A 25,051-nucleotide genomic window follows, 5' to 3' on the forward strand; every position below is an offset into this window, starting at 1 on the left:
AAATGGGGAAGATGAAGAAGTCATAAAAACTATACAAACGAAAAAACTGGAGTATCTAGGCCACATAATGATAGGCAAAAAGTACTCTCTGCTAAGACTCATAATCCAAGGAAAAATCTCGGGAAAGAGAAATATGCGACGTAGGAGGATTTCCTGTTTGCAAAATTTGGGGGAGTGGTATGGGTGCAGTTCAATACATTTGTTCAGAGCTGCAGCCAACAAAGTTAAGATTGCTGTGATGGTAGCCAATCTCCGATAGGAGACGGTACTGCAAGAAGAAGATCAGTCGATACCTAAATTGACTCTGTTAAATTAATAACTGAAATATGGCAACAGAAAGAAACACCCATAACCTACAAATTCGGTACAGTATGCCCACTTCACAGAATGGAAGACATGATGATGTGTTATAATTATAGAGGCTATTACACTCTGCTTAATATAGTATATAAAGTACTGCCCAACGCATTGTACAAAAGAATGCTTCCCACGCCGAACTAATAGTGCGAGGATATCAATGTGGCTTCCAACCCAATAGATCAACAACGGAAAAAAATTTTACAGTGAGGTCGATTCTTGAAGAATATCGGTCTCGAATCCCTCCATATACTTATTAGTGGATTTCAAATACCTTCTTCTTCTTCTTCTTCTCCTTTTTGTAATAGGACTATGTCCTGTTTCTTCTGTTACAGTCTCTGCTGCGATCCGGAGCTCCAGCTCTCGTACCATCGTTTTTTGGGTCTTCCTATGGGTCGCTTGGTGTTGGGCATCTGTGTCTTCGCCCATTGGGCCATACGGTCAGGGTCCATCCGATCTACGTGGTCTCTCCACATGCGTCGTCGTGCTCTTGTCCATCTCACTACGTCTTGAACGCCTATCTCTCCCAATGTGTCTTCGTTTTGTATTCTATCTCTGAGTGTGAGACCTCTTATGGATCTTAGGGTTTTCATCTCTGTTGTTCTCATTATTTGTTTGGTCTTGGTTGTCTCGCCCATTGTCTCAGCTGCGTATGTCAGTACTGGTCTAACACATGTCTTATAAATGGGGACTCTGCTTTCGGTGCTCATATATTTATTCCGCCAGATTATATCCCTTAGGAAACCAGATATTCTCACTGCTTTCGTTGCCTGCTGTTTTGTTTCTTGCCACAGGTGCCTGTCGCTAGATATTTCTACACCCAATTATCTACAATCCATTACCTGTTGGATTATATCGTCGTCCACTACTAATTTACATCTAATTGGGTTCTTGGATACTACCATCGATTAGGTTTTTTCTGTGGATAGTGTCAGGTTATACTTTTCGGCGGTTATTTTAAATTTTTGTAGTAGGCGTTGTAAGTCATCTTCGTTTTCGGCTATTAAGATTGCATCATCTGTGTAGAAAAGTATTTTCATGGTTTGGTTACCCATTTTGTATCCCTGATTCATTTTGTTAACACTACCTATAACTTCATCCATTATTAAATTAAATAGGCATGGACTGAGGCTGTCTCCTTGTCTAATGCGACATTTTTGATTTTTATTTTAAATATCGTTTCATATTATTCAACTAATTTAACTTACACTCATATAGGAGCAGTGAGCATGGTCAGAATCCAGGACGATTTTGCAAGATCCACTGCATAAGTGGACTAAGACAGGGTAATTTACTGATCAGTGTATAGTCTTTCATTTAACCTTGCTCTAGAAAAAGTTATTCGCGAGTCCGAACTAATACGAATCTTCTACAAATATGCACCATTTGCTTTTCTCTTATATTCTTCTTCAGCCTGTTTGCATCCACTCCTGGACAAAGACATCCCCATTAGATCTCCATTTTTCTCAGTTTTCTGCTATTTGGTGCCAGTTTGTCCCCATTTTTCCTTTGATGTCGTCTAGCCATCTTTTCTGTGGTCTTCCTATACTACGACTGTGCTCGCGTAGTCTCCAATGTACAATGTTTATCGTCCACCTTTCGATGTTTTGTCGTGCCACGTGTCCTACCCAGTTCCATTTCATTTGCGCAATTCTTCCAATTACATCTTCCACCTTCGTGCTTCTTCGCATGTCCTCATTTCGTATATGTACCCTCAGAGATACTCCTAACATAGCTCGTTCGATCGCCCTCTGTTGTTCCCAATCTAATGGCTGATACCTCTGTCATCGTCTCCTTTTCATAGGCCATAACTGGTAGAATACAACTGTCGAATACTCTTTTTCTTTAGATTTATTGGTATCTTTTTATAAATGTTAGGGTATAGAAAGTCTAATGCTCACAATCTTATTGAAGGTTTTTATTTAGACAGTTTTCGGGCAACCGGTTTCGGCGTTTACAATTTATACGTCATCATCAGGCCCTTTAAGAAACTGAACAAGCTAAAATAGATGAGCTGTTAAAATACAGTTGCACTAGGTTAAGTTTTAGGTTTTAAGTCTAACAATAGGTAACAAGTTAATAGAAAGTTTCACAGTGGTGTTCCAATAGACCAGTACTATTCTGATGTTAACTGTTTTAGTCAGTATATGATATACTGATTATCATATCATATACTGACTAAAACAGTTAACATCAGAGTAGTACTGGTCTATTAGAACACCATTGTGAAACTTTCTTATAACTTGTTACCTATTGTTAGACTTAAAACCTAAAACTTAACCTAGGGCAACTGTATTTTAACAGCTTATTTATTTTAGCTTGTTCAGTTTCTGAAAGGGCCTGATGATGGCGTATAAATTGTAAACACCAAAACCTAAAAAACGCCGTCTAAATAAAAACCTTTAATAAGATTGTGAGTATTAGACTTTCTACTATTGGGACCGTGCAAGTTCGGTAAAACCAACACCTGGTTTCTACACTCTGCAACTTTATTCGCACTTTTAATTATTTTGGCCAATTATATGGTTCTGATTGCTGGATAATTGTCAAGACCATATTCCAAAGAAATAATAAGAAGAAAAAATAAGAGTCAGGTTATGTTATTAAAACGTAAACAATTGTATGTAGTAAATAAAATTAGTTATTAAAATGCAGTACTGCAAACAAAATACAATTAATTAAATTTAACTTTATATAATAATTGCATATCATATCAATATTGTGGAACAATATATAATTTTCCTTCTGCAATGACAGTAGATATGAAATATACGTCAGTTTGACAATTTCAATTGACAATATAAATTATTTAAGAAAGTTGCAATATTTCTCCGCTATTCGCGCACGATCGTTTCTCGTATCCCCTCCAAATACTTGCACACCGCGAATACCCTAATATTTACACAATGTGCTCATATCATCAGCTTGTTCATCATTTTAGGCCAGGATTATAAGACAAAATTATACCCTGTTCCTGACACTTCAGCAGCCAGGGTACTGAAGCGTTTTTTCGACAAGTAATACCTATACTATAGGAACAAATTGTAACTATTTCCTGCGTAGGATCTGGCGGCCATTTTTATTTATAAACAATTAACTGTCAAAAAATGACATTTTTCCCTTTTTTATTCAAATCAATGGAAAACACTGAAACTATTGAGTTTTTTAGTACAAATATCTTTGAGATTACGGAAAAAGTTTTAAAATGACATATTACAAAGTTTGATATACTCATTTATTGTTAATATAATTGCGAAAAAAAGTCGAAATTGCAAAAAAAAAATTATTTTCGCAATAACTGTTGTAAAAATAGTGTACAAGTTTGAAATTTTTGTCAAATGAGGGTTTTTTTTTTTAAAATGGCTTTGGCAGAGCCAATTAGCCAGGTCAAATGAGGGTTCTTTGGTGCTTAATATGTGATAAAAATTTCAAAGCGATTCATTCCATTGTTTCAATTTTATTCGAATTGTTTATTTCAGAGAGCATTTTTTTTTGCAATAACATAAGTCAGAAAAAAATGACCCTAGAACCATTCCACAGGTGTCAAATGGAAGAGCATGAGCTATATTTTCAACTTGGTTTAAAAAAAGCAAATAAAAAATGCATTTATTGCAAAAGTATCGTAAATCTTTCCTTATAAACTTTTTGGATAACTTTTTCCAAAAAAATTAACTTTTTTACCCTGTTTTAAGCGCACAACTACCAAGTAATGTTATTTATATCATAATTGATAAAAAATTGTAATAAATATATATGATTTCTTACATAACAAAATAAAAAGTTTATAAGGAAAGATTTATGATACTTTTGCATAATTATTTATTACTAATAAATACATTTTTTATTCGCTTTTTTTAAACCAAGTTGAAAATATAGCTCATGCTCTTTCACTTGACACCTGAGAAATGGTTCTAACGTCATTTTTTTCTGACTTATGTTATTGCAAAAAAAATGCTCTCTGGGATAAACAATTTGAATAAAATTTAAACAATTGAATGAATCGCTTTGAAATTTTTATCACATATTAAGCACCAAAGAGCCCTTATATGACAAAAATTTCAAAACTGTACACTAATTTTTACAATAGATATTGCGAAATTAATTTTTTTTGCAATTCCGACCTTTTTTCGCAATTATATTAACAATAAATGAATATACAAACTTTGTAATACATACGTCATTTTAAAGCTTTTTCCATATTCTCAAAGATATTTGTACTAAGAAAACCATAAGTTTCAATGTTTTCCATTGATTTGAAAAAAAAAGGGAAAAATGTCATTTTTTGACACTTAATTGTTTATAAATAAAAATGGCCGCCAGATCCTACGCAGGAAATAGTTACAATTTGCTCTTATAGGTATTACCTGTCGAAAAAACGCTTCAGTACCCTGGCTGCTCGAGTGTCATGGGAAAAACCTTATTACCCTAGACTATTTGGTATATTTTTGTTTTTCAACACATCACTGAGTCTTCCAACTGCTGATCAATTCTTCTTGTTATTTCTGCCGTTTGATTATGTTTGCCTAGTTTGATCGTGTGACCTAGGTATATATACTCTTCGTCACTTTCGATCTCACTTCCATCTAACTCGATTGTGATATCTTGATTTGTCATCAAGTCAACACTTTTGTTTTATTTAAATTCATTTTTAAAACGACTTTTTCAGATTCTTGTTTAAGCTCCTTTAGCATGTAGATTTTGCTCATATTTAAAAACAATTTTTTGAATACAAGTTTTAAGTTATGGGTTTGCGTTTGAGTTTTGAGTTTGAGTTTTGAGTATTAAAAATTTTATCGTTAACATGTTATTCTGTGGAATTAAATCATTTTGGATACAAAAAAATCCCAACTTACTAAAATACAATCATTTTCCTCAATGGTTCCTTATAGAACTTTGTTCTTAATCTAATCTATTTTTCATTGAAGGTCATTATTCAGTATGTATATTGTATATTTTAAAACGTTTTTTAAACTTTTTTTATAATTTTAATTTGATATTTTTAGTAAGTAATTTTCGTGAAAAAAAATAAATCAGCTGTTTACTAGACTATCGTCATAAATAGAATCTAAAGTAATATTTGACAAAATCCGTAAATAAGGTAATTCGCAAAATTATAGTGCATCATAAAATAAACATAGTGACTACACCTGAAAATGACATGATAACAATTATTATTTTCATAAATATTTAACAGATAATTAGAGCACACTTGCAATTTTATTCGTTTTAAAATTACAAGGAATAAAATTGGAATTATTAATTACTAATATTACTGTATATCATGATGGTTTGTTTTAGGCTGCTATTCGTACTGTAATAAATTCCACCTCAATTTTGTGTGGAGGATCTTTAATTAGTGATTCCTTAGTCCTGACAGCAGCTCGGTGTGTTGATGGGTAAGATTATTTACTTCTCTTTTACTATTTTCTACTAACACTTCATCATCATGAAATAGTTAACATCACGGATTTTTTTTACATTATTTACTTCTGAATTTGCCTGATCACCATAGACCATGGCATTTAGCACAAAATAAATCAATTTTTAAATACAGCACCCAGCACCCACAGAGACTTTCAACTTTTTGCATTGTATTCAGGATGATGTCAGGAAAAAAGTCTACTATAGAAAACTGGGTGGAAATGTACAGTTGTACTTTTAAGTGCATAAAATGTATCCGAAAGTGCATAAATATGGCAAAATAAGTATATTAAGGACCAGAATTTTTAACTCGGTGGTTTTTGGGGTCCTTGATGACGAATACGCCATCAGAACCGACCACCGAAGCACCTCATACCCAGGTTCACTGTTAAGGCGCGTCATCTGTAGTTTCGAGGGTTTTCGGCCCTAAATTGATACACACAAATTATTCAGGGGGTTTTGGAGGTCGATGAACAAGAAAACGGCATTAGAACCGACCCCCGGTGTACCTGGTGCCCAAAAATCCTCCAAATTCCAGAAGATAACATGTCTTAACAATGGCCTTGGGCACCAGGTGGATCGAGGGTCGGTTCTGATGACGTATTCGTATTCAGCGACCCCCAATAACCGCCTGGTAATCTATTTGCATGCATTCAAGGTCAAAAACCTTCGAAACTCCAGAAGATATCGTGCCTTAACAGTGACCGTGAACACCTGGTGCTGCGGGCGAGTCCTGATGGCGTGTTCATGTTTAGTAACCCCAAAAACCCCCGGTGTAATCTGCTTGCCTCAATTTAGTGCCGGAATCTCTCGAAACTCCAGAAGATAACCTGACCCCCAGACATCAGTTGCTCCGGGTATCGATGTCGGTTCTGTTGGCGTATTCGTTTTCAGCAACCTCAAAAATCGCCCCAGTAATTTATTCTCATCAATTTAATGCCGAATACCCTCGAAACTCCAGAAGATGGCGTGCCTTAGCGGTGACACTGAGTACCAGGTGCTACGGGAGTCGGTTTTGATGGCTTATTCGTGCTCAGCGACTCTAAAAACCTCTAAGTAATCTGTTTGCGTCAATTTAGTGCCTATAACACTCGAACCTCCAGATGACGTGCCTTAGCAGTCATCCTGGGCACCAGGTGCTCCGGAGGTCGGTTCTGATTGCATAGTCGTGTTCAGTGACTCCTAAAATCTCCATGTTAAGCGATTCCATGTTTATGCATTTTTGGATGCATTTTACGCATTGGCTGCATTTTTGCTGCAACTATGCATTGACAACCATTTTTCTATGGTAGACTTTTTCCTGACATCACGTTTAGTTTAGAGAAATAAGGAAAAATAATATCCTGTTGGTAACACAACCCCCTCCAGGCCGAAACAAAATTTTTTGACTAGTATGGACATCTATATTAATAACCTATATGTTTCCTGCGGCCGATTTTGATGATATACATAGTTATAAACAAATATAGATCAAAAAACGGTAAATTTTCGTTTTTTCGTCTATAACCAAAAAGTTAAGTATTTTAAACAAATTTGAGAGTGAGAAGCTCATAAATCGTATAAAAAACTTTAATATGGCGTTCGCTGAATATGTCTATCCTTATTGGTTGCTTAGAAAATTGCAAAATAAGTCATAACTTTTGAGTTTTTATAAATATTCATAACTAATGTAAAAATTAACTTAGAACGTTCTTATTGCACGAAATGCTGAGACTTCTGGTGCTTAAATCATACCCTTAATTTCAAAGCAATTGGTCAAATAGTTTAAAGTGTATTTAATTTGTTTTTCCCAAATTATTTTTTTGCTACACTATAAGTCAGAAAATGATGAAGTTACACTAATACTTTGGATATTTTATGAAAGAAGAAGATTTATACTATTAATTTAATTAAAAAAAAAAATATCAAAAAATAATTCTAAATACTGCAAAACTATTTTGCAAAAACATGTGAATTAAAAAAGGGGGGCTAACTTAGTCCCTAATAATTGTCCTAGAACAATTATTTTTCTTTCTAAATGTGTATAAAAATTCAGTCTTTCCAAATATGAACAAATAATTTTTCTACGGGTAACGGTTAAACAGTTATTCTAATTGTTTATAAGTTAGCGAAAAATCGACGTGTTTTTGCAAAATAATTCTACATTGTTTAAAATTACTTTTTGTCATTTTTTTTAATTATGTCAATAGTATAAATGTTCTTCTTCCATAAACTGTCAGAAGTCTTACTGTAACCTCATAATTGTCTGACTTATAGTGTTGCAAAAAAAATGAATTTGGAATAAACAAATTAAATAACTTTTAAACTATTTGACCAATTGCTTTAAAATTTAAAATATAATTTAAGCACCAGAAGTCGCAGCAATTCGTGTAATAAGAAGATTCTAAGTTAATTTTTATATAAGTTATGAATATTTATAAAAACTCGAAATGTATGATTTATTTTGCAATTTTCTAAGCAACCAATAAGGATAGACATATTCAGCGAACGCCATATTGAAATTTTTTAGACGATTTATGAGTTTCTTACTCTAAAATTTGTTTAAAATGCTTAACTTTTTGGTTATAGACGAAAAAAACGAAAATTTACCGTTTTTTGATCTTCATTTGTTTATAAGTATGTATATCATCAAAATCGGCTGCAGGAAACAGAAAGGTTATTAAAATAGATGTCCATACCACTCAAAAAATTTGGTTTCGGCCTGGAGCGGGATGTGTCACGAGAAAAATCTTATTTCTCTGGACTACTTGAATATAATGAAAAAAATTGCGAATCGATAGGTGCTGTATTTAAAAATCGATTTATTCCGGTGTTTTTAGTGCTACATGCGCTCTTCTACCATTTAAACTAAGAGCACTGAGACAATATACAATCCTACACTCATATTAGGCGAAGCAATAAAGCACTAAAATCGGCCTTACTACCGAAAAAAAAGGACAAGACGGATCTTAATACATAATTCTTTTTGCATTCGATTCGTGAATGCGCCAGGAAACTTTGCGACCCCTAGCCATGAGATAATATTGAAAAACTGCATACAAAAAATGCATTCTTACGGCCGGTTTCATAAAGTAAAGTTAAGAGATAACCAGAGGTTACCCAAATATATTATAATGGGGGAACCTCTGGTTATCTCTTAACCACATTATTCGATCATTCATCGAAACCGCTGTCAGGTTTCACGTGGTAATGGTATTCTCGTGAAACACGGAATACCACACAGCGCACATACATACCCACCAAATTTTCGTCCACCTGATGTGGACTTCCTGGCAGTTGACGTGCACATCCCCAACAACGAAACCCTCACGATAGTCTCTTACTACAAACACCCGGATCAACCACTCAACAGGCATTTGCTAGAGTATTTTTCAACGCTCGGCAAGCCCGTGTTGATGGGCGATCTGAATTGTAGACGTACACAGTTTGGTGATCACCGACCTAACCCAGAAGGCATCCGCCTCACGGATTTTCTACTAGACCTTCCTATCTCACGAATCACCAACACTGAATACACGTTTCTGAACGCCACTGGAGCCTCTATTGTCGACCACATCCTAGTTACCAGTAACATTCTGGGTCGGTTCGAGGATAGATGCCACATAGTCGACTCAATAACGTCAGACCACGTACCAATTCTTGTCAATACCGACATACTAATTCCAAAACAACCCAACCCTCCAAGAACTATAAGAGACTATCGTCACGCTAACTGGACTGAATTCCAAAATTTCATCACGCAAAATCTCCCTATGTTAGGCGAACTCGATACTAACGATAGTATCGACACCAGTGCAACAGAAATTGAGAACCTAATCACCGAGGCGATCACGCACGCAATCCCACTTAAACAAATAACCCATACATCTCCGGCACTTCCACAATACATCATAGCCAAAATCCAACAAAAAAGACGTCTTCTACGTCAATACAAGGCCAACAGAAATCCACTAATCAAAACAGAATACAACCGAATCTGCGCCAGGATAAAGAGAGAGATATCTGACCTAACGGCCCGTCGGTGGGAAGATGCTACCTCAAAACTGGACTACAGAGATGGAAGTAAATTCTGGCACAAATTCAAAGTCCTAACAAAACAAAAACTATCTCAACCATCTCATCTGTTGGTCAACAATCACATAGTCAATTCCCCAGACGGGAAAGCTGAAGCATTCAGAAATTCGCTTCAAAACAACTTTCAAACTCCAGACAACCCAAACTTTGATCGCTTATTTAAACTCCACACAGAATACATAGTAAATGTTACTCTCAACTACCACGTTCCAGTCTATGATCCTATCATGGACCCCCTCACAAACAGGGAAACGGAGAGCTTTTGCTAAATGGGTAAGAACAGCGCTCCCGGACCTGATGGCATCAACCGAAGGTGCCTCAAAAAACTTCCAGAGAGTATCATCCCTCTTCTAACTAAAATATTCAATGCATGTCTCAAAAACAGCCACTTCCCTACTCCTTGGAAAGTGGCCAATACCATCATGCTTTTGAAAAAAGGCAAACCCCAAACCGACGTGGAATCCTACAGACCAATCTCTTTAATAAACACTCTGGGTAAAGTTCTTGAGCTAATCCTAAAAGAAAGGCTCAATAACTTTCTCAAAAACCACAACATCATCCCAAAATTCCAATACGGATTCCAGTCTGGCAAATCTACTAAACATGCATTAATAGATTTCACAACTAAAGTTACTCAAACCATCAACGATGGTTCATTCGCCATAGCCATATTCCTGGATGTGCAGAAGGCTTTCGATCAGGTCTGGCACGACGGACTTGTTCGGAAACTTCTGGACATCGGGCTACCATTACAATTTACCAAAATTGTACACTCATACCTCCACAACCGAACTGTCAGAGTGAAAATAAGCGATCAAATGTCTACCCCCTTCACTCCACAAGCTGGAGTTCCCCAGGGTTCAGTCCTAGCACCACTGTTGTACATCATCTACAACAGCGATATCATAAACCAAAATATCCCAGGTACTCGGCTGTTTCTCTATGCAGACGACACGGCTCTACTCACGACAACCTCTCGATACAACCCATTGCTCATCCACAGAAGAGCCCAGGCTCTGTTGGACGGGGTCAGGGATTGGTGTTGTAAGTGGAGAGTCACGCTGAACGCGAACAAAATAACAACAATTGTGTTTCGCGCCCCTTCTGTGTCACAAAGAATCATAAGAAATGAAGACGACCAATATCCACTAAGATTGTTGGGAGAAAGGCTTGTTCTTAGCCCGACTGCGACCTACCTGGGAGTACTGTTCACCAGGACTCTTAACTGGGACGCAGATCTAAAGGCAACTTTAGATAGGGTAAGGAACAGGGCCAGACTTCTCAACCCTCTCTCTGGACGAATTGGCAAGACACACAAGAAGACTCTCTTACACACTTACAAGACCTATATTCGACCCGTCATTGAGTACAAATCATGCCTCTACTCTCTTTGCGCTAGAGCACAAAAAGAGAGGTTGTTGCGAGTGGAACGAAGAATCTTGCGTAGATGCAACTACGAGCACTGGAGATATCCCTCAAACGAAATCCATAACATCTCAAAAATCCCCAAAATCAGTGAGAGAATAAACTCTCTGAACAGGAACTTCACAACCAAAGTAATCAACGGTCCCCCCTCCGACACACAAGAATCTCTCAAATGTTCCTGTTCATCTTCTGGCCACGTATTCTACCGCGCAAAGCCCAAGCGCAAAAATATTCATCCACCGTCTGCTGTAATGCAAACATGCATTGACGAACTCCCGGTAGAATACGAAAACATCCTCGAGGCTACCCCGTTATCCTACCGCACCCACCTATAACTCATCCTCTTCCCTACCCCGAACAGGGAGAAGTTGGTTTTTTGCGGTTTCCCAACTTCATTGCACAATTATACCTGTTCGTCCCAAGAAAATAGCCGCAACTATTTTCACCACTCGAACGCTCACTGTCCACGCTGCGCTCAAAACCACCTCTTGACCGCCGACGAGGGCCGCTGGTTCTACCAGTTGGCGTACAATGGTTTCTAGAGGGGTGGTCGAGGGCAAAGCACGGACAGTACACGTAAATGTCTATGGAACCAACAACAACTCCATCAAACTTTCTTCTCTGTTGTCTTTTTGGCCTTCTGGACACCACCGTCCGGCATAACCCAGGATCACCAGGAACACCAGGAAACGACACATGCCCCAGTGTGTTTTTCGGACTGTTTGCTTTTGCGACCACTTTTTCGTTGTTTAACTCAATACATTCACTACAAACCCTGAAGAGGACAAAATCCTAAACGGGGACTCTCATTGATAGCATTTCCACATAGCATTTAATCTATAGACGCAAATCAAACAATGAGATGATCTTAACCACAAGTTAACTTTACTTTGTGAAACCGGCCGTTAAATAGACAATAAATAAACTCAGAACTCTTCAATTATCGGCGGAAATGAGTTTAATTTTGTTACTACGGGGTTTTTGGGGTCGCTGACCGGGTTCAGTGCTTGATTGCTTCGACTATATTTACGTTTTGGCTTACATTTGTCACAGTGTTTAGTTAATTTACATTTAGGTTGATATACCAAAAGTTAGATACAATTGAAGACATAAGTGGATAAAGATGTCATGTCACATTTGATGAAAAAATGAGATGCTATTTTTGGACTTCCCTGGTATATAATTTAACTTTTAATTTCGACCCTATTTTTAAAAATGTTACAGTTAAAAAGATATTTGAGTGATAAAGGTGTCATGTTACATATATTTCTACTAGATTTAGTGAATAGAGGTGTTATGTCACCTTAAGTTTCCATCTAAAACATAATAGAAAAGTTCCAGATCAAAATGTATTCTATCAATTTACTCAGAACTAAAAAACTGTGACATAGCACCTTTATCCACTTATTATGTCCTCAATTTTATTTAAATTAATACATGGAATTTGGTGACATTGGCAAAACAAGTTTATGGCAAGTCCTACATAACATATTTTTATAGGTTTTAAATTTAAAAATAGAACATAACAGAAAAGCGCTTTGTTAATGAAGTTCCATTATACACCAAAGAGTTGAATTTCTCAAGAAATATACCAAATTTAACCCTGCTGTCCCGTTCGAGTCAACTACACAAATGTACTGTTCGGGTCAATATGACCCAACTATGGTTTACGCTCTTTAATCGAAATAAAATAAGCTTATGGTGATAAATAAAACTTTATTAACAACAAATTATGGTCAACTAAACAAAAATTATGTTGTTAAGGTAAATTAAACCTTATTAACAAAAACAAAAGCTATTCTTTTTTCAAAAAAAGCCTAGTAACAAATATCTACAAAAATTTAATTCAGTTTACAACTGGGACAGTAATAAAAAGAATGGATTTTACAAATATGTTGATGATAATATACAACATAATAATTAGTCTTGTTATCGTTTCTAGGACAAGTTTACAGCGCGAGCGTGCTCGTGTAGTACGCGGAGTTAGATTGTCCATGTTCACTAGAATTTCCATCTTATCTACTTGTTTCCGCTCGTGTCCTTTTTACCAGTTCGTGAGTGCCTTTATTTATTGGTATATTTTTTCTGGAAATGATGACTGGTTTCATTAGTTTTTTCCCAATTCCTCAGGAAAAATTCGTCGTTTTGCCAGTTTATTTATTGATGCCCATAACACGAACGCGTTGTAGGCAGAAATGTCTAGCAGATTATAAAAAACAATCATTGGCCAACGATTTTTCTCTTCTCACATATATACGTGCCAACAAACTAATCTAGAGTAGGTGTCCACTGTTCCCTTAGTGGAATTGTAATCTAAAATAATTTGGGTCTTGTTCATTTGATGAAAGTGATGCATGATGCATCGATTCATGACGCAAAGTACTCATAAGAACAACATTTTTATTATTTTTAGGAATATTGTCAACAACAGTGGTATCTTGCGTGAAGCAAAACAGGCGAGCTATGAACTTCTTTATTCGCGATTTTATCTATTTTGTTTTAGAAGAAATTGTCCTAAATTTTACGATGTAAAAAAGTTATTACACGTAATTTTGTGGTCTTCCAAATCACTACTCAAGTCACACATCACACGCATTCCTGTATAGATTTGCAATTTTACAGCATAAGACGTTTTACTGTTCATATAATTATATAAAACGCAAACTTTTTTGCCATATTTCTCTGGCTTGCTTTGAATGTACCATTTGAAGGGAGAGCGGTCTCTAAAGGGGCATTTATTTGCTTATCGGCGGTAACATTTTCATCAGAGTTAAAAAAATTTGGCATATTTTCAACCTATGTTTCCTAAATTTCACGAATTGCAGCAAGTTTATCAAAACGTCTCCCATCCTGTCTAGTAGTTTTGTTATCAAAAGTATTACTTGAAACTTTTTTGTAAATATATCAAGCGACATATATTTTATTAAAATATACTACGACCCGTTTCTTCATTCCACAAACTTTTAGTTGATTCACCATGGGACTTCTAAACTCGAGCTAAAAATAAAAGACCAATGTGTGCTTGGAAACCAACTTTATTCATGTCTTTCCGTCCATGTTGGTCATGTTTATAATTCGTTTTGCAACAACGTCCAGCTATACTACAGATTATTTTACTAGTTCTAGCTTGCAGAAACCTATTTTTATATACAAACGTATCTTGCTGGCAAACACACAGTTACTGCTAAAATAGAATACTGCCAACTAAACACACATACACAGATAATTTAGACGGTTTAAATACGCGGGTCATATTGACCCGAACGTACCCTAGGTAACAATTTCATTTTTATAAAAAAAATGAGGAAGTTGATTGTTTATCTCATATGCAATTGAAAGACCTCATATTAGGTAATAAAGTCACGAAACACCAAATCGTTACGCCGCGTAATAATTTGTAAAATAGGAAATACATTATTTTTTGGGTCAAATAGACCCGAACAGGACAGCAGGGTTAAAAAAGAAAAGGCAACTTTTGTATATTTAGACAAGAAAATTTGGCAGATAACGTTAAATTGATTAACCATACTGTTGGTGCTCATTCTATTCTAGCAATATAAATACAGAAAAATATCTTATGAAATATTTGCGTGAATTACACTACAAGGACTACTAGGCTTTCTTCTTGTGCAGTGCCTTCAAACCAAGAATTTTAATCTGCTTCACCTGTCTCGTGTACCTACCGCATTATTGGTCTGTTTATTGAAGTGCCGGAGTAATGAGATTGTACTGCATAGTTAGAACCCTTGAATATGACTTTGTTTTATGTTACAATATAGTCTATAAATAACGATAATTATTTAATTTTATAGAGCTAGTGAAGTGGATGTTACTTTAGGGGCTCACAATTTAGAAGACAATGAAGACAGTCAAATTACTCTGATTTCCTCATCATTTTTTATACATAAAGATTATAGACATTCGGGATTAGCTGACGATATTGCAGTTATTGAATTACCCGTATCAGTTCCTTTAAGTAGTAAGTACCTACTTTAAATTTTTGGAGTATTTTATTTCTATTTGAAAGGAATATAACACGTAACTTAAAAAACATCATAACAAGAACATAGATTAACAGAAAATGATTTATGCTTCTGAGCAGTAAAAGCAATATTTCAGCAGATATTTTTTTATAATTTTTCAAAACTAAAACTATTCTTAGCTGTTTAATATTTTTTGGTAAAATATGTTTAGTTTGCTAAGAAATGTCTTTTTTCAGTTTTTTCTTCCTTTCCGTTCAGAAATTAAAATTCTTCCTATGTCATTCAAAAGAACGAAAAAAGAATACACAAGAAATTACTATTTAAAAGTTAGCCAAAACTTATTACATAACCAAAAAAGAATGTGTGTCTACTTTGTCCTCACGTAAGAAGTTATACTTCTATTATATTATGATTTCAACGAAATAAATATACTTTCAACAGGTTATTTGTATTTTAAAGATTAAACTAATTTTTACTTACTACTTTTCAAAAATTTTTATTAAAACAATAAGAAAAATAAAAAAAATAGAAAACACATGGGTTCGAACCGGAGACCTCTCGATCTCCGGTCACACGCTCTACCACTGAGCTATACTCCCTTTACTTTGACAGGTTACAAGATTTCTCATACATACTGACAAATTTAATAGACCAAGTGAAGTATACAAAAATACTTTAAATATACTTACTTACTATTATTATAAAATATCTTATTCCCGAGGAAGACACAAAAATTATAATAAATATATTTACTAAAACCACTAATAATATATTCTTTTCACGCACACTTTATTTGCGCTACACAAAGATGTAGCGACTAACACCATACTGTCGGTGTGCGCATGCGCCAGGGAATGTAAAAATTCACACTTGTGCCTAAAGAAGTGTAACTTAAAAAAAATTTCAATTAGTATTTCATTCATAGAGATTCTGACCAATAGAAAGCTACAGAAATGCAAATTAAGGTGATAATTTTTGATAATATCCCGTCGTTAAGTATATTAAGTCAGATGCCCTTCGTTGCTACGAAAAAATGCATTAAGTGACATTAATGACAATTAATGTTTTAAAAATTATAAAAGTGATGACTTTCAATCGTCATATTATATTTATAAAAACTGTGTGTTTAATGGTACTTTGTACTTACATAAATAAATTACAATTAAATTTTGGTTTTGAACAGTTTTATTCATGAAATAATCGCAACAAATTGCACACGATCTCTGAAATTAATATAGAATTTTTGCTCTCGTGACACTTTGACATAATTTCACTTGCCTTCGGCTCGTGAAATTAAAACTGTCAAAGTGTCACTCGGGAAAAATTCAATAATTTCAGAGCTTTTGTGCAATTACTACTGATTATTTCATTCATAGGAGATTCTGACCAATAGAAAGCTACAGAAATCTGAATTAAATCGATAATTTTTGATAATCTCCCGTCGTTAAGTATATTACGTCAGATGCCCTTCGTTGCTACGAAAAAAATACATTCAGTGACATTAATGACAATTAATGTTTTAAAAATTATAAAACTGATGACTTTAAATCGTCAAATATTTATAAAAACTGTGTGTTTAATGGTACTTACATAAATAAATTACAATAAAATTTTGGTTTTGAACAGTTTTATTCATGAAATAATCGCAACAAATTGCACTCCACCTCTGAAATTAATATAGAATTTTTGCTCTCGTGACACTTTGACATAATTTCACTCGCCTTCGGCTTGCGAAATTAAAACTGTCAAAGTGTCACTCGGGAAAAATTCAATAATTTCAGAGCTCTTGTGCAATTACTACTGATTATTTCATTCAGAGGAGATTCTGACCAATAGAAAGCTACAGAAATCTAAATTAAACTGATAATTTTTGATAATTTCCCGTCGTCAAGTATATTACGTCAGATGCCCTTCGTTGCTACGAAAAAATACATTCAGTGACATTAATGACAATTAATGTTTTAAAAATTATAAAAGTGATGACTTTCAACCGTAAAATATTTATAACAACTGTGTGTTTAATTGTACTAATTTGTACTTACATAAATAAATTACAATAAAATTTTGGTTTTGAACAGTTTTATTCATGAAATAATCGCAACAAATTGCACTCGATCTCTAAAATTAATATAGAATTTTAGAGATCTTGTGCAATTACTACTGATAATTGCATAGTAGAAATCGAAAATTGCACTGCCATGTTTTTAATAGGGCTTCTCATCGACTGTCATTTGTTTCGAGCTTCTGTCATATGTTGTATAATCTGTGTATAATATTAATCTGCACGAATTATACGACATATGACAGAAGCTCGAAACAAATGACTGTGAATTTAAAGCCCTATTCTTGAATTTGACAACCACATACTAACAACATTGTTTATTTAATATGTCAGTTTGTAAATAATGTGAACAATTATTATAACTGTTCTTTAATAAATATTATTTTTTAGGATTGGGTTTGTTGTATTGTTAAATAAATTGTTTGGAAAATTATTTCTTTCAAGCAAAATTATCGATAATTTTGATGCACTTGTGTAATTAGATATATTTTTTTTTCAATAATTTCCCGTCGTCAACTATTACGTTAGATGCCCTTCGTTGCTACGCAAAAATATATTCAGTGACATTAATGACAATTAATGTTTTATAACTTGTCACAGAGAACACCAAAAAACAGGTTTAGCAAATAATATTCAGGCGATAATTCAGGCGATAATATTCAGGCGAAGTTATCAATAAAATATTATTTAAAATGGTTTAAAAAGGCAGTTTTATTCATGAAATACTCTTACCGAATTACTCTCGAGCTCTTAAAAATTATCGATTTGTTTTGCCCTAGTGACACTTTGACAGAATTTCACAGACAGAAATTAATACTGTCAAAGTGTCACTCGGGATACAGATACAAATCGATAATTTTAGAGCTCTCGTGTAACTACTACAATGCTACTACTGAAAGTTTCAATGATTTTTCCTAGACCCAATTTTCAGTTTAAAAATCTGAAAAGATCAGGCTGCTTTGTATTCAAAAGATGCATCTCCTTAGATGTATCATAAAGAACATAATAGAATAGGGGTATGCTTTATTGTCACTGAAAAGTTTACAATTTTATGGACAAAGCTTACATACAGTCAAAAAAAAAATAACAATAACCAAATACAATTTACAATACATTGCATTTTTGCAATATATTGTTTTTGTTTTTGCTTTACTTTAATTATCCTGTATATTTTAATATTGACGATTTATCTAATTGAAGGGGGTAGGCGCAAAATCTTGGTCCAATGCTATTTACATGCATTCATTTTATTCAAATCCTGAGAAAACTAATAATTATTTTGGAAAAATTTAAACGCAGAATGAAAGATTACATTATTACCGAGGGCCGAAGGTCCCTTAGAATAAAAAAAGTTTCTTTTGAATGAAATATTTGAAATTAAAAATCACATTAACTTTTCTCTTTTTTTCACCCCTGTAATTTATTAAAATAAACATTATAGAAGTTTTCAGGGACTTTCGGCCCTCAGTAATAATGTAACCTTTCATTCTGCATTAAAATTTTTCAAAAATATTATAGTTTTCTCAAAATTCGAAAAAAAAAATGAATGCATTTAAATAGCATTGGAGCAAGGTTTTAAGTCTATCCCCTCAAGGGTTTTATTGTTCCAGTGGTCCTTTATAAATATTTTGGAGCAATTAGTTGTTTATTCCACTCCTCTATAAAAGGTGGAAAGTTTGGTATTAATTACCCTCCCACCAGTGATGATGAAACGAGTTTTATTTGATTGGCTGAAGCCTTAAAATCCCAATTGGACAATTCGCTGTAAGATCAGGTTCGAATTGTTTTCTAATACCCCGTGTCCGGCTCTTCTCGATCGACGATGATAAATAAATGTTTGAAGTGTGGAGTAAAAAATATGGTTTTATTGACAGCTACTGATTATGCTCAAAAGAGCTCAAAAGAGCTCAAATCCCCAATTTAGAATTTCACAAATAATGTATTCATCAGCACAGAGGTTACTGCCTCTATCCTAATAACAAACTTTAAACTATGAGCTTACAATACAATTTAATCGAGGACGTTATTGCAAAACTTAGGAAGTTCAATTATATTATTTGGCAATTTATTAAGGTTGAAGGTTTGCAGGTTGAATGGACTCTAATTATTAAAATATTACTCGATATGTTTTACAATGTTTCAATTATACACGGTGAAACTATATAAGGTTAGGAAGCTAAGAATAATGTGAGATTACAAATTAAGGGATTAATTTGTGATTGAACACGAATTGAGCTCATCTTCATAATTATATGTATTTTTTGATTATATGATTATTTTATGCTAATAAAAATCTTATATTTTTAGGATATATTGCCACTATAAAGTTACCAGAACTTACAGATATTGGCAATACCTATGAAGGACAAGAAGCTTTAGTTGCCGGATGGGGTGGAGTAAATGATGTAGAACAAGTCAAAAGCAATGTTTTACGGTATCAAAACTTGACTATTATTCCAGTTGAAATGTGTGAAATCTCATATTTATTTAAAATGCAATCGGACCAAATTTGTGCATCAGCACCATTGGGAAAGAATATCTGCTTGGGAGATAACGGAAGTCCTTTAGTTGTAAATGGAGTACAAGTAAGTTCTAAAAAATCATTTAGTGTTTATATTTTAAATTTGGTACCTATGTAAATCAGAACTAAAAGAGTACTTAAAGAAATTAAGAGTAATAAATAACCAGAAATAGATGGCATTGGATCTCAAATACCCTTATATATGGCATTTTTAAATTGGGAAAATGCCGTCAAATGCATGGGGTTCTGGACTGTAAAACAGTCACTACAAAATATTTAGAATAGACTACAGATATACAGAATTAATCTCCAATCTATAATGCCACAACAACGATCCAAGTTCAACGAAATACACACACCATAGACATAATCTCTATAAAAGGTGTTAGAGAATGAAATACGATTTCACCAAAAAATTTTCAACAAAATATTAGAAGTCATTTTTAACAAAATATAATGGAGAGAATATGGAGTGAAATATTAATGGAGAATACTTAAGATATGTAGACAATATCGTCTTTATAACGACAAATAAAAATTGAGCGGATGATACTACAATTAGTGAACAAACAAAAGTGATGAGAAAAATCAAGAAGAATTGTTAAAAATCCTAGTTAAACAAGAACAAATAAAAAATATTATGAATAGACATCTTTGAAACAGATAAGAAAATTAAATATAGACTACATATTAAAAATAAAAAGTATCATCAACATCTAAAAACGAAAAATCATCTTCAATATCCAAAAACAAAATTGTTCAATCAGTAAATTGATCTTCCTGTCCTTACATACGCAGGTAAAACTTGCACATTCACAAGAGGTAATATTAATATAACGAAGACACGAGGAGTAGGTAATGGAAAGAGAAATGATCGGCATACGACTTTCCGATATGAGGAGAAATACCTGGATAAGAAACGACACAATTAAAGATTCGTCAGTCATACTATTGGACGACGGAACGAAAACGAGGGAGACATGGATCAGGTAAGTGGATAACCTAAAACAATACCCTAGTTCGAAGTGGATGCACATGAATCGAAATAGAGAAATATGGAGAAATAGAGAGTAGGAAAGGCCTATGTCCAATACTGGATGTTTCAAGGCTAGATAGATATTTAAATATATAGCTAGATACACATAATTAATATTTTGTCGTTCTAATACCTCGTAACCCACAAAAATTGAAAAATGCTTTTTTTGCAGATTTGTATAATGTAAAACTAAACTCGCATGTTCAAAAAATCTTTAAGCCATACTTCATTATTTATATTATTAAATGGGTTTCTAATAGCGCGCATCCCCATTGCTGAGAGTGTGAATAGCAATAGTTTTTCTTGTCTCCTGAACAATCGTGATTTTGGGGTTACGAGGTATTAGAAAGACACAGACAATACATAGGGGAGTGCAATTAGAACGAAAACATGCATTGTTTCGGAATAATTCAAACAAGCTTATATTTTTCTAAAACTTTTTTTGTTAGTTTATATACATGTTAAAGTAAGAAGTTCTACTCGCAGATTTAGCCGCTAATTGTTTATGAATTGTTTAAACAATAACAATTGTTTTGTATAAATAATTTTATAATTTTAAAAATATCGTTGAATTAACCATTTTACTTTGATCAAATATGTTTCTATTTTGTTTTTGGTTATGGTGAATCCGAATATGGCATTACAATTTGAAAATTCTTATACAGAAGCTCTTATACAGTATTTTTGCGTAGCTAGGAACCACATGGAAAACTTTTTTATTATCAATTTTACGGAAAAAGCTTATTCTTCATAAAATACTCTGGATAGTCAAAAATCTAAAACTCAACCATCAGATATTAAATTTTATCAATTTTATATGAGTTATGTCAAAAATATGAATTTCTTTAAAGAGTAAAGTATCTTTATATTCCAGAATTTCAAAAAATGCAATTATGAAAAGTTGTTTGAAATTAAAAACTATATTTTAATATACAATAACATCATTCTAATCAAAAAAAAAAAATAATTTTTTTTCAAATTACGAATACAAATCATCATTTTATTTCAATTATTGTAACTATTTTATTATCAATTTTACGAAAAAAAAGTTATTCTTCATAAAATACTCTACCTGGTGTAAAATCTAAGATACAACCATCAGATATCAAACTTTTTCCATTTTATACGAGGTATGTATATGGGTATAAGAGGTATAAAATATGAATTGTTCTTAAGAGTTAAGTGCCTTTATTATTCATATTTTAATTAGAAGGATGTAATTGAACACTGAAACATATTTTTAATTCCAAACAACTTTTCTTAATAACAATTTTCGATATTGTAAACTATAGAGGTACTTTACTCTTGAGTAAAATCCATATTTTTTGACATACCACTTATAAAATTAATAAAATTTTATATTTGATGGTTGCATCTTAGATCATATATGATGCAGAGTATTTTATAAAGAATAACTTTTTTCGTAAGTCTGATAAAATAAAATAAAAAAGTTATCAATACGTTCCAAGTTACGCAGACATACTGTATAAGAGCTAAAAAAAAATTTTTTTGTTGAACATTTAATATTGTTGAAGCTTATTATTAAATGCATTTTAGGTAAATTTTATAGAAAAAAGTTTTAATCACTTTGTATAAACATTTTTTTAGCTGGTAATTTTCGGTTTTTGTATTACATTTTTGTTATCTTTCTTAATTTTTTAAAAAGAAATAGTGTATTTCATTAGTGCATTTTAAAGACTACATCCTAAGCTTTAAAAAGCACCTACAAAACTCTAATAGACTTTCAAACTCGAGTAATACCGTCTTAAAGTGGTGTTAATTCTGTAAAACTATGAAGTTTTCAAAAATTACATTTTTTGAGACCTCGTATCATTTGAATTAAATTTTTAGTTTTTTTTTTTAATGAAACATCGTTTAGTACGATGTTTGAAAGGTAAGGTGTACAAAATTGAGAGTTTTATAAGAAAAATTGTATTAGTTACACATTTTTAAATCATTTTTAAACAAAATTCATGTAAGCTCACTTTCAGCCCACACCGTACTTATGCCCATACATTTTATTTCTTTTTATTATAACCATAAGATAGCTTAATTATTCTTCTTTCATGTCCAATTTCTAAAATTTCATTTGATCCATCAGTTAAAGAATTACATTAAAATAACTCAACCGTGCACTTCGCCGTACGCTAGTTTACAATGAGCCAATGTTTGTGAAAAGGGTGAAATTTAATTTTAGAAAAATCTTTATATAAAGTTTCCTTTGTAAAATTTTCTGAATTTTTCAATGGTTAAGTCAGTTTTCTTCTAAAATTTATATTTTCGGAGTTATTTAAAAAAACATCTAATTTCGCAGTTCATTTGTTTAATAAAAAATGAAGCACCCACTTCTCGAGTAGAACTTTTTGATATGTTGTTTATTAAACATTTCTTAATGAAATTACAAAAAGTTCTATCTTGTTTGATTTTTTCCGAAATGAAAATCTATATGCACTCCCCTAATATGTAATATGTAGGATTGTTCTGTTTACTTGCAACTGGTACTATTTTAAGTTTAAAATAATATTCTAGAGATACAAATAGGAGTACCTACGGAATACTTATTTTCAAGGCCAATAAGGTCACTTCTCACAGGAGACAGAATCCTCTCAGCTTGAGAGACTCCCAATCACATAACAACAATGGGAGGCTTACAGTTTTCTATTGGAAATTGGTCATCCGACGGGCTTTTGGTGCGGTGGAGCCGCTTAATTTTAGGGGATGCGTTAAGCTAAGCTACGTTCTTCCCTTTTGTCCTTGATCTAAAAAATTTGATCCTATGCTCTCTGGCCAGGACTGTGTGCGCCGATTCATAAATCCAGGAAATCGAGATTAAGAGAGGGAAAAATTTCAACAAATAAAGAAAGGAAATGACAGGAGAATGGAAAGCGTGAAAGAAGTGAGCAAGAGAAGGCGCCAGCAACATCTGACGTTCGTATAGAATACAGGTACATACATAAGGAATTCGAAAATATTTTATTTTTATATAATTCCGAACTTAGTACAAAAATTCATGGATATTTACATACTTTTTGTTGTCTGTAAAATGAATCAGGTTTTGAAAAATTCAAGTTTTAGTTCATTTTATGGGGGTTGCGACAAGCAAATATCATTAGTAACATTTTTCGCTAAAAATAAAAAAATTTCTCGTCTTGAGTACCAATACTGTTACTATATCTTTCTAGTACTACTAATACAAAAATATAGTATTATTATATTTCCTATTTGTAAAAAGAATTAACAAGTTATTGTTTATGTTATTGCTTTTAGATTGGCATTGCTTCCTATGGTAGCGTGTTTGGATGTTCGATGGGATTCCCTGGTGTTTTTACCAGAGTAACAAAATATCTGGAATGGTTACCGCTTTAAGGATTCTAAGGTCCTCATCGATTAGTATACATACAGTATGGTTCATAATTAATGGGTGTTACTTTACCTACAGATTCTATAAAATAATTATGTTTCAGCTTAACTGAGAATTAGTGAGAATGACATGTAGGTAGTGAAATAAAGCTAAGGTTATAAAAATAATAAACTACTGTTTTTGAACATATTATACCTACGCTTTCACGTGACCTCAAAAATGCTAATTCATTGGGTTCAAATTCGGGGTATAGGTAATCTATTAAATCAAACTGTCACACGGCCTATCCAGCATAAAACAGAATAGAAGTAATTTCTTCCTACGAGAATGTGTAGGTAAAATAATTCTCATTTTTTATGAATTATCCAGTATGTAATTTTTTGTATTTATTATAAAAAAATTGAATAATTCCTTTAAGTTTTGTTATTAAATGTTATAAAAATGTAATGTTTTATTTCATTTAAACCTTTGGCATTCGTTACTGTTCACTTTTCAATAAATAAATAAAATAAGCAATATAAAATTTAATAATAATTTAACATAAAAAATAAATTTCATTTAAAACAGTAATGTTTAATTTAAAGCGCTCAATTTTTTGCTCACGGCAAAAATGTTTTTCTGTTTGAAAATTCAGTCAGCCACTCTGACCCAAAGAGTTAAATGTCAAAAATCGGTTTCGTGACCTTTCAAGGCCGTTACAACAAGCGACTTCCAGTAAATTGATCCATATTGGTTTAGTCAAGTTTTAAGACTTAAGGTCGCTGGTAAAATTTAGTTATTACCTTTATATTTTATGGATTTGTGGAACTTA

General features: G+C 33.1%; 1 protein-coding gene across 3 annotated transcripts in view; it reads left to right on the forward strand.

Moving 5' to 3' along the window:
- LOC126879817 (chymotrypsin-like) overlaps positions 1–24,687 on the forward strand; it is a 38,419-nt gene extending 13,732 nt beyond the window's left edge. For 2 of the 3 annotated variants that reach the window (XM_050643091.1, XM_050643090.1), the window contains 4 exons: positions 5,656–5,753; positions 15,090–15,256; positions 19,630–19,907; positions 24,147–24,687. In XM_050643091.1, coding sequence (XP_050499048.1) covers positions 5,656–5,753; positions 15,090–15,256; positions 19,630–19,907; positions 24,147–24,245 — 642 coding nt within the window. In that variant the 3' untranslated portion in view covers positions 24,246–24,687. Of the gene's footprint in view, positions 1–5,655; positions 5,754–15,089; positions 15,257–19,629; positions 19,908–23,408; positions 23,825–24,146 lie in introns of all 3 variants that reach the window. The other variant, XR_007696287.1, reaches the window with a different exon arrangement.
- Positions 24,688–25,051: the final 364 nt, after the last annotated feature.

Source organism: Diabrotica virgifera, chromosome 2 (assembly GCF_917563875.1).
Source record: "Diabrotica virgifera virgifera chromosome 2, PGI_DIABVI_V3a".
In the NCBI taxonomy this organism is placed as follows: domain Eukaryota; kingdom Metazoa; phylum Arthropoda; class Insecta; order Coleoptera; family Chrysomelidae; genus Diabrotica; species Diabrotica virgifera.